Genomic DNA, 11,847 nt, shown 5'->3' on the forward strand with positions numbered 1-11,847 from the left:
TATATAAAGACATTGTAGCAAAGAATTGTAAGTGACCAAAAAGATAATAGATAATAGATAAATAAGAAAAAATAAATTAAAAGTATAGTATTTCACAATAAGAGTATTAATATGTGTCATAATCTCTTGACAGATACAAAATTACAAAATGTTCATTGTGTCTGGTTGGATTATATATTAAAAATAAGAGTAATTTTATTGCAATTAACCAGAGTAGCTACATAAATTATTCAAAACGCTTTAGTTCTACATTTTATTTTTTGAAAGTATTGATAAAATTGACATAGCTTATTAATAGCAATTTTCTTTAAAAAATTCATTTATTTTTAAAACTGTTATATATTCATATAGTGAATATTGTGGTCATATCCATCCTTGATTCCTTTCCACAAAGTCCTATCAGGGCCAATAATCACATCTTCCTCACACTATCCTTCATTTTGATTAGTTGTATTTTAACCTATTTAATTCAATTAATACTATACATATGCATATGCCATGACCCAATTATTGATCCTATACCTGTGTACATGAGATTTGAACTGATCTCATCATTTTATCTTCAAATTATATAAACCTGCACTTTATACCTACTGTGCTATTTTAGTTTTAAAAAATAAAATACGCTTACATAAATCATTGCATATTAAATTTTAAAGGAATAATAATCTATATCTTTTTTACAGTTCTTACTTAGTTTGTTATTAATAATCATAAACTTAACTCTGCAATCCAGCTAGACTTGAAGGGGAATGAGGAAAATATGGAACCCAAAGAACTTCGGTGAGAGCAGAGATTACAGGGTACTGCGAGCAGATGGGGCTGGGGTGCTCTCCTGAGCTACAGAAGGAATGTTCTGGTGGGTAAGAAGCCCGCAAGTCAAAAGAATTAGAGTTGTCCACAGTCGGAAATGGTGATCTTCTTGCTGGTCTTTCCATTCCTGGACCCAAAACGCTCCATGGCTTCCACAATGTTCATGCCTTCTTTCACCTTCCCAAAGACCACGTGTTTGCCATCCAGCCACTCAGTCTTGGTGGTGCAGATAAAAAACTGGGAACCATTTGTGTTTGGTCCAGCATTTGCCATGGACAAGATGCCAGGACCTGTATGCTTCAGGATGAAGTTCTCATCCTCAAATTTTTCTCCGTAGATGGATCTGCCGCCAGTGCCATTATGGCGTGTGAAGTCACCACCCTGGCACATGAATCCTGGAATAATCCTGTGAAAGGAAGAACCCTTATATCCAAATCCTTTCTCTCCAGTGCTCAGAGCACGAAAGTTTTCTGCTGTCTTTGGAAACTTTGTCCTGCAAAACAGTTCGAAGGAGACGCAGCCCAAGGGCTCGCCATTGGCCGCGATGTCGAAGAACACGGTGGGGTTGACCATGGCTGCAGCAAGCGGCGAGATATCTTAGGTCTTTTAATATTTCAAGTGACATGATCAAGAAAATTAGTGTGTCATTTGCTGTTGTTGAGATCATTTTAATCTACCAAATACAATCTCAGATGCACATCATGAAGTTTTATAATTAAACACAAAATTTTCTTATCTAGATATAAAATAGGATACCTTAATATCTTTCTTTAAAAGTTCAGTTTATTGTTTTTCTGAAAAATATTTTAACAATATCCAGATTCTTTTATACATTTTTAATGATTTTGAACACTTTGCAGGGAACTAAACCTTCACTTTTAAAGACATAAGTATTGTGAATACTTTATATTCTTCAGTCTTTTAAAATAAATGTGTGGGCTCTCATTGAGACTGAACTCCAATGACCCTGATGTTTATATTGCTCATATTGGGCTTGCTATGCATTAGATTTTTATCTACCTTTGCAATTTGACTTTTAAGCTTAAGCATACATGATGCCAGAAATGTGCATACCTGTCAAGTTACAAAATTACTGCACTGTCTTAATTTTAGTGAAACTATTGAAATTTAAAAATCATTTTATAGAAGAAATATAAGTATAAATATTGAAAGTTTGCAATTAATACAACCAAAATTCACTGTAAAACAAATAAGTATACATAAACAAATTACCATTGTTTCATCTTTAATCCTGAACTTTTAATGCAAGATCTCATTAAGGATAGTTAGAGGGACATAGGTAGACCGACAAAGTAAAAACAGGCCCCTGAGATTGTTCTCAGAGGACTTGAGAGAAAAAGGAGTGGAAAGGCACCAATGGGGATAAGAAGGATCCAGGTCTTTATAAAAATACTTATCTTCACTTCTGTTTAATTGACTTCTAGCCTTAGGGGCCCCCTCCCATTGTGAATGAATAAAGCTGTTCCTTTCATTTTCTCTAGTGATTCATCTTTTGTCTTTCTCTGACATTCAATTCTTTGTTCATCCCAATGAATGAACACAGTGATCTCCTAGTTAGCCGTCATCAGCCATGTAACACCCTTTTGTTATCAGGTCCAATAAAAAGTGTACAGAAACATTTTAAAACTCCAGAAGTTTACTAAGCATTTTTCTCATGAATCAGTAGAAAGGGTGGAAAAGGATGAAAAAGAAGCAAAATATTGTCAAGGAAACTGATAGATGAACAATATTACAAAGAACTAAATAAAATAAAGTTGGTAAAACACTAATCATGAGATGGCTTGGATACTTTTCACCTAAAGATTCTTTTAATAAAGACTTCAACATAATCCTGTGTTGCTGTTGTAGCAATGACTTGTAACAGTACCTAAGAATGTGTGATTTTATGAAATATTAGGTCCACTGGGCCATTTTCTTTTTCTTTATTTCCCAATATCTTTGAGGTGATCAGCTGGTTCACTGTGTGATCTTAATCATGATGCATTGCTTGACTATTAAGGTTCAAAGCAACTGCCTTCTTGATGTGAATGTCTAAAATTATAAGACAAATAAATAAATTTTTCCACTTTTGAAGTTGATTAATTCTTACATCAAATCAAAAATAACTGGACAGTGATGGTTAAAATTGAACTGGGGGAGTAGAAGAAAGCAAAATGTGGATCTTATTAAAACCTGCCATGTAAGTAGCATAGTCAGAGTTATTAAACCAATGATTGCTTTTGTGGCACAAAAGGAAAACTTGGCAAAGGTAGTAGTCAAAATCTGTCTAAATTGCCATTTAAACATGAAGTCCTGAGAACCCAAGAAGATAATTTGAACACAGAATAAGTATACAGTTTTATATGAAATTAATTATCAGTAACTAGTGCTTAAAGAAAACATTTAAAAGCTATGGTTTTAATTTGTTGTATCTAGACATATACTCATTTATGGCCCTTAGTCATATTCTTAGTTTGCTTCTTTTGCTGCAATAAAATGCCATAATCAAAAGCAACTTTGGAAGAAAGAGTTTATTTGGTTTACTTATTCTGACCATAGCTTATAATGAAGAGATATCAGGGTAGAAACTCAAGGTCGAAACATGAAGGCAAGAACTACAGCAGAGACAGTGGAGAAAATGCTGCTTACTACATAGTTGTCTGTTGCTTGCTCAGCCTGCTTTTTTATACAACCCATGACTACAATCCCAGTATTGGTATTGCCCACAGTTGGATGGGTCCTCCCAAAATAATTATTAATCAAAGTATTTCATAACAAGTTTGATACATGCCAACCTATGGAGGTATTTTCATTGAAGTTTCCTCTTTCTGGATGAATGTAGATTGTGTCAAGTTGATAAAAATCTAACCCACAAAGCCATCAAGATAAATATGATTGTTGAGGTCATTTTCTATCTCCCTCATACATACTTCCTAAATAGACTTACCTAAGAAAGAGTTGAACAAAATAATTCAATAATAGTTTCAGCTCCAACATATGGATTGCTCAAAATTATTACTAACATCCACATTTTAAAAACTTAACATATGGTGTGTAGGAAATTCTACATACCTGAGTTTAATTTACTATAAAGGGAGATAAACTTCTGATGTCTGAAATCTCTGGGGTATATTCACTCTCTAATCAATTCTGTTTCCAGAAATTCTGTATGAAAATTTCATTGTAAAGAGACATTAAAGATTCTTGTGCCACATGGGGTAGGAGAAGAAAAAAAGTAAAAAATAACCACCTTGCAATATACTCAAAGTTTCTCTGTAACAAACCCCAACCAAACTTCAGTAGTGTCTTAAGTCAACTAGGGAAAGACATCTCTCCCACTTCAGTATCATCTATTCCTTCTTTCTCACTTAAAATGAGAAACCTTCAAAGGAAATATTTGGGGAACATCATAGTATATGGAATTGGTTTCCAAAATGACTGAGAATTAGTAAAATATCAGAGAAAATATCCTATCACCTACCTTTATCATAACACAACAAAGCTCAGGTAGCAATGACTTATTACTTAAAACTAGATAGTGCCAAGTATTTCTGTAGAACAGTACTTAAGGAAGACCCTCTCTCAAGAAGGAAAAATAAACAAGAACCCTAAGGAATTTGAAATCTATGACACCTCTAACTATAGAAAACATTTATAAAACTTCAATTCAGTCAGATTAGGATGAATTTTAAATTCTATTTCAAATTTTCTGATATAGGTTTGACTTTAAACAAAACAAGTACGTCAAAACATGGAGTAAACCACACTTTAAAGATATAAAGCAATCATAATATAAAATTCAGACAACCATGCTAGAATGATCATGTATATAGCTTAAAATAACCCCCATTAATGTACCATATCCTATAACACAAAGAAGCACACAATGCAGAAAAAGAAACATATTTCATCAGTAGAAATAAAAAAGAAAAGCAATATGTTAAGAAACAAATAGAAAAAATGTGTTCAAGTAAAGAAACACTGTTACAGAAACATAGGCTGCATTTGATTGATCCATCAGTGGTCTTGAGTCCCCTGAGAGGTGAAAAACTTACTTTGCTGAGATGTCAGTAGATGATTCCAAATATAAAATACAAAGAGAACAATAATTTAAGAAGAACAAAATATCAAAACTGATGGAAAAGTAATAAAACTGTAGCATTATATTATAAATTAAAAATAGAAAATATGTAAAAGAAAGATGGTTTACTAGGAAACAAACCCCAGAGGTTCAGAAGTCTCATAGATGATAAAACAATGTAAATTATAACAAATTTACATCTGGCAATGATATAGTCAAATGAATTATAATAAAGAACAAAACAAAATTTTTACTATTACATTAATTAAATGAAAAAATGTGCAGACATATTAAATTCAACAATACCAGAAGGTACATTAATATATATTAATGTAAACAGACATAGGGATGATTCAATTGCTGAGGTAAAGCATATTCTTTCAGATGGTGAAACTATTCTGTGTGATACTATCATGTTATAGAATTGACAGCATGCATTTGTTAAGATCAGAAAAATATGTCAAAATAAAGATTGTAACAAACATTAATTAGAATTTTTATTTATTCATTTATTTATTGTTTTCATTTTGAGACAGGTTCTTGTAATTTAACCCAAGTTATCTCCAAGCACACAGTCTTCATTATTCAGATTCCAAGTACCTAATTCTAGGATTTACAGACATGTGACACCATGCCCAACCAAGACATTGCCCTGGATGATTATGACAGATTATATGAAAATTTTGATCAAGTGTATTGAAACAAAATGTAACAGGAAACATTTAATATGTTACTTTTTCTAAGGTTAGAGGACATGGGCATAGAGGAGGACACAGGAAAGGACAACCAACAGAAGAATGTGTGAAGCACAATTAATAAAAGCTCGAGAAATTGGGGTTCAACCTGAATATTTAAAATATATATACAACTCTTTTACAGACAATGACAACCAACTTTATAAATTAGTCCTGCCATAACTCTTCCTCTTCCTCATCTCACTTCTCTTATCTCTTACTTGTGCTATCTGGAATTGCATTGCTTAATAGAATTGCACACATGCATTTACCTAAGACTCTTATTTGTAGGGAACAGGGTTAAGAGCATTGATATTGATTCTACACTTTTCTCTAGGATGCAAGTTTTAAGATGGATTATTATCCAAAGAGACAACAACGTAAAAATCTTCTAATATTATATGGAGAGTACATCACACCTGTCAGGTAGTCTTCCATAAATTTTTAACACTTCTACTTATAGTTATTGACTACAATACATTCTTGTAAGATTTCATTGAAAAATTGAGATGCAACAAGCATACGAATGGTACAAGGGAGATGGTAAGTTTTAAAAGTTTGTGTAATGTCCTGACATGCATCAAAATATTTGGAAGCATTCTAAAGCATGATGACTATGTAATATGGCCAACTCTCAATTAAACAAATTATATGAAATTTATATGCTACTACCTACAGACAATATGGAATGGAACTTCAAGTCCTGAAGTTATAAAGCAAACTTGAAAATACTCAGCCTGGTACAACAAGATAGTTATGTGAGTAAAGAGCATCTGCCACCCAGCCTAAAAATCTGAGCTCTATCCTGAGGATCACATGGTCAAAGGAGAATCCAACTCTAGCACGTGACTTCTTAACTCCAGTCATTTGTGCAGTGGCACATAAATGACCCCACCACCATCAAATCAGGCAAAATAAAAAGTGAAAAAATGCTAATATTTTGCTATTATACTATGAATACTCTCAGAGAAAACGTAACTAGAAACAATTGTTCTGTGGTGAATTAACAACTGAGTATGCAAAGAGTAGCAGCTCAAATTCTATCCAGCTTTACTTCTGCCTTCCAATTTTGTCATATGAAACAGCCTACCCTTGCCCTTCAAAATAATTAAATCATTTGATACAGTACCTAACAAAGTAAGTTTTTTATACCCTTGAAACTTTCCCTCCCTTTTATATTTAATAGTTTTCAGTCTAGTAACAGTATTCAAATATAAGGATATCTAGTATTCCATTCATAGGAAAAAAAAGTTTACAGATACTACCAAATTCTGATATCATGTACTAACAGAAAAGAAAGGACTCATGGCAAAAAAGTGTCTTTATGATGGACCAAAATGGGCAGGATATGAAGTTGTATGTAATGAACTGTATTGATTTATAAGCAATTTCAGGCTGCAATCATAAGTTGAGATTGAATGTTCAGTCAAAAAAAGCAATTGACATCAGAACTATTTTCTGAGTTAGGAGTTCCTTGAAGTTGGACTTGAAGCAGAAAATAATTGAAGTTGTATAAGGTATGGATGCCTACATCTTAGTGATTTATACATCTTAAAATTAATTTATCATGTGATATCTCATAACACTTTATGGAAAATGGAAAGCTAAAATATTCTTATTTAAAGTTAATTTGGAAAATACTGATTCAAGAGAACTTTAGTATCTTTGAAACACAATTGGTGGTTCATATAAGGCCAAAGTTAGCATTTTAATGTGCAGTCCATAGATTCAAAATGTCCATAGAGATGATGGAATCCTTGGGAAACACAAGGAAAGTAAACTTATCAGTGAGACACAACAAAAATGGCAGCCTTTGGTACCTGTCAGGGTGAATGCAGTCACAGTCTTCTTTGACAATGATTTATATACAGATGTTGCTGTTCTCAGGAAGAAATAGATGAGACGTTTAACAGGCTGTTTTAATTTGTAAAGATGAGGAAGAAGAAAGAATGAAGAAAAGGAAGAAGGAAGGTGTGTAAAAAAGGGACACAAATAAGAGAGAGATAGAGACACAAAGACACCCATGAAGAGACACCAAAACAGACATACACACAGAGAGAGGAAAAGGAGAGAGAGCATTGATAATAACCATTACAATTGAAATATTGCCATCTTTTACTCAGTTGAAAGATCCCAGAAAGGTCACACTTCTAGAAAGCACTGATTTGAATAACAATTTATTCATGTACCACTCTACCAAACATATATAACACACCTATCCTGTTCCTGTTGAAAGGTGACTACTCAGAATTTTCAAAACCTATTAGCCATAGACTTTCAAGTAACTGTGTTAGAAAAAGTGATGGTGTCTACTCTGTGTTTATACATGTCTTCAAGCATATAATTGGAACATAAACACTCTCTCTCTCACACACACATACACATATATATGTGTATATATGCATATATGTTATATATATGCATATATATAACATATATATATATATATATAATTTCTTTGGTAGAATAAATTTATGGTAGGAAAGACTAGGTGAACATTGCTGAAATTCCTTTTATAACATTCCTGCCAATGCTGTAAATCAGAATTTCTTCATCCTAGAATTGTTTTCAGAATTTGATGTTACTGTCAAATGTCTGTGTGATTCAGAGAGGGTATTGACTGTCTTAGTCCCATTCAATTCACTTGCATGGTTGGGAAATAACAGATGGGACTTGAAAACTGACAATGGATTACCCCATAAACTTAAGCAACTCATAGCTCTAACTGAAACTGATCTGCCAGATATAGTAACTTTACTGGAGCATATCCACCCAGCTTCTGGCACTTGTTTTCTACTTATCATCTTATAGAATGTCTTTGTCTTGATCCTCATCAGTAGGCCTTATCAAAATAGTTCAACTTTACATGTCAAGGAGAGCATTATACAATAATTCTCTTGCCTCAAGGCTCTATGCTAACGTTCCAGGTTTCTGTCACATATTGTACATGGGAACTTCAATTTCCTTGACATTCTGTAGAAACATCTCACTTGTCCATTATATTGATATAGCAGTAGTGAATGTGAAGTTGAAAATAATCTGTGTGTCCTAGTACAGTAGCTACCTGTCATAGGATGGGAAAGATAACTCATAAAAGGTTAGGGTTCAGCCATAAAACTGAGTCCTTTACAGATTAAGTAGTTTAGTGGCATCAGAAAACATACTCTACATAAGAGATGAAAATACACTTTCACCAATAAGAAAATGTTACAGGTTTTTATCAATAGCTTCATCATCTGAAGAAACTTCATACCATGCCTAGTCATATTGTTACTGGCAATTATGTAGTGACTCTTCAAAGTAAATGCATGTTGTAGTGTGGAGCTTGGCGGGCAGCGTTCCTGCTGCCCTGGTTCCTGCACTGCTACCTTTACACGCGAAATATCAACACACAAATTGTATTCTTTTAAACACTGCCTGGCTCATTTGTTTCAGTCTCTTACTCACATCTTGATTAACCCATATCTAATAATCTGTGTAGCACCACGAAGTGGTGCCTTACCAGGAAGTTTCTAGTTTACGTCCATCTTGGGTTGGAGCTTCATCGCATCTGGTATCTCTCTCAGGAGAGGCACGGCAAGAATAGATAGAAAGTTATAGTTTTCCTTATGTATGATAAAAGATAAGGTATATATAAATATTGTAACTGTAATTCTTACTTGATAACTGTTTTGTTATATGTAATTTTACTATGTTAAAGTGAAAGCTTTTCTTTTTTGTTTAAACAGAAAAAGGGGAAATGATGTAGGTGTGTCTTCTATCTATCTGATGATTTCATTGGATAATTAATAAAGAAACTGCCTGGCCCATCTGATAGACCGGCCCTTAGGTGGGTGGAGTAGACAGAACAGGAATAAGGAAGTGAGGTAGATGGCTCAGTCAGATGCCACACCTCTCTTAAGTTAGTCAGACCGCCGTGCCTCTCCTCAGAGAGAAGTCAGACGCGATGAAGCTCCAGCCCAAGATGGACGTACGCTAGAAACTTCCCGGTAAGACACCACTTTGTGGTGCTACACAGATTATTAGATATGGGTTAATCAAGATGTGAGTAAGAGCTGAAAAGTAATGGGCCAGGCAGTTTCTTACTTAGTTAGTCTGTCTAACTTAGGAGAGGTGTGGCATCTTACTGATCCTTCTACCTCACTTCCTCTTCCTGTTCTGTCTACTCCACCCACCTAAGGGGCGGTCTATCAAATGGGCCAGGCAGTTTCTTTATTAGCCACTGAAATCAACTCAAACAGAAGACTCTCCAACATCATTTTCCCCCTTTTTCTGTTTAAACAATAAAGAAAGGCTTTAACTTTAACATAGTAAAATTACATTATAACACAAACTGTTATCAAGATAAGAATTAGTTACAATACTTATATCCATTTTATCTTTATCATAACAAAGGAAAACTTTAACTATCTATCCATTCTTCAACTCCATCAAAGACTCCAGAAGGATATAATATTACCTAAGTAAATAAGAAGTAAGCAACTTACAAAACTCTAGAAATGACAGAGACATCTTCGCTGCCTGGACAGTCACCCAAAGTTCCTCTGTACCGTTGGGGCATCCATCTTCGGCCTTCAGGCCCCATAGTTTCCTGCAGACATTTCCATATAAGCAAGAAATTTCAAAGACAGTTCAGTCACTTTCTGCTGTGTCCTGAAGAATGTCTTGCAGACTCTTTTCATGAATCAGGAATCCCGAAAGATCATCTCACTTTTAGGCAAGTTCAGCAGTCTCTCTCTGAGGGTTCTCTATGCCAGTTATGCAATAGTCCAGGCAAGAGCCAGTTCTTGACCCAAATGGCTATCAAACTCAATAGGTCATCTTCGATGCCCATCATCTTCTTGAAGTAGATTTGGTGCTGCCAGGAACAGACATGTCTCATTGTCATGAACAGTCCTAAGTTATTAAAACATCTAAATGCGATATTCTGTAGTCTTTGAAAGATATGACGAATGCCTATGTAACTTAAATAATCTCTATATAGCTAGTAAAATCTAACTACATAACTACATGTTTTAATATTATTGATAACTATCCATTAACAACCTATATACATACATTTTAAATGAACTACACACAATCACAATACATTAATCAGTATCAAAATACAACATACATATAACAAAATTTACCTTAAATTTAAATCACTAAAGCAAAATCCATATCAATGCAAATTAATTCATCTCCATATCATATCCCTCCTTTAAATGTAAAAAAAAAAAAAAACATTTATAAACCATATTTGGGAACATGGGGCGCAGTTATTTCTCTTCCAAACTGCTTCCTGCTGAATGGGGACGCTGTTAATTAGGTCTTTCATGGTGTAACCTGTGTGCCAGGTTCATCTCAGTCATCGGGGCCATTATGCCAAGGCCTTTCACAGCGGGAGAGGACATGTTGCTCCTTTGGTGGTCTGGGCTGGATTGACAGGCATGGTCTTCCTCCTTTCCAGCATTTGCCTGTTCTAGACCCGCCTTTACTTCCTGTCTGGTTGCTTGCCTGTACTTTCCTGCCTGGCACAGCGTTTTCTTCTCGAAGGAATGGATGGGTGGCTGCTTGTTTGTTCCCAGCTGCTCAGACCTTTCATAGCAGGGCAGATCACATGTTGCTTCTTAGGAGTCTGGGCAGGAGTAGAGGAAGAGATATCCACCGAATTTTTTTTCTTGCGGGTTCCTCACGTCTGGTCACCTCTTCCTTGCTTTTTGGGGAAGCCGATCAGCCTCACCTTTCACCAATTTCTCACGATTTCTCTTGGGGTTCAAAAGACAGCATTTATGGGTCTTCCATTCATCGTCTGGCTGGCAGCAGCACATTCTTTTTCATACTTCTTCCTCCAGCACTCGTCTCAGAGGTCAGTGGTGTGAGTACCATATTGGCTTTAATCTTGGGGTTCAGTGGGTCAGCACCACGTTGAGGTGCCATTGCATGTGCTAGGGTGTTGGCACACATCTTTAATCCCTGTATTTGGGAGGCAGAGGCATGTGGATCTCTGTGAGCTTGAGGACAGCATGGTCAACAGTGCTATTTCAAATACAGACAGGGGCACTAAGCCAAGCACTTCCTTGAAAAAAAAAGGATACTACATGAATCTCAAAACAAAAGAATGCATCACAATTAATTCTGCATTAGCAGCTCCTTGCACCTGGTTTTGAGCAGGTTTTCAGAAATCAGGATGTATTACAGGGAATATTTCATATTTCTGGATACACATTTGATACC

At 34.9% G+C, this 11,847-nt stretch overlaps 1 protein-coding gene across 1 annotated transcript; it reads right to left on the minus strand.

Moving 5' to 3' along the window:
• Positions 1-873: 873 nt before the first annotated feature.
• Positions 874-11,577, minus strand: LOC119804348 (peptidyl-prolyl cis-trans isomerase A-like). Its single transcript, XM_042054338.1, has 2 exons — positions 11,454-11,577; positions 874-1,409 (listed from the first exon to the last, which is right to left on the minus strand). Exons 1-2 carry the CDS (start codon positions 11,575-11,577, stop codon positions 889-891), a joined length of 645 nt encoding a protein of 214 aa, XP_041910272.1. The 3' UTR covers positions 874-888.
• Positions 11,578-11,847: the final 270 nt, after the last annotated feature.

Source organism: Arvicola amphibius, chromosome X, assembly GCF_903992535.2.
Source record: "Arvicola amphibius chromosome X, mArvAmp1.2, whole genome shotgun sequence".
Classification (NCBI taxonomy): domain Eukaryota; kingdom Metazoa; phylum Chordata; class Mammalia; order Rodentia; family Cricetidae; genus Arvicola; species Arvicola amphibius.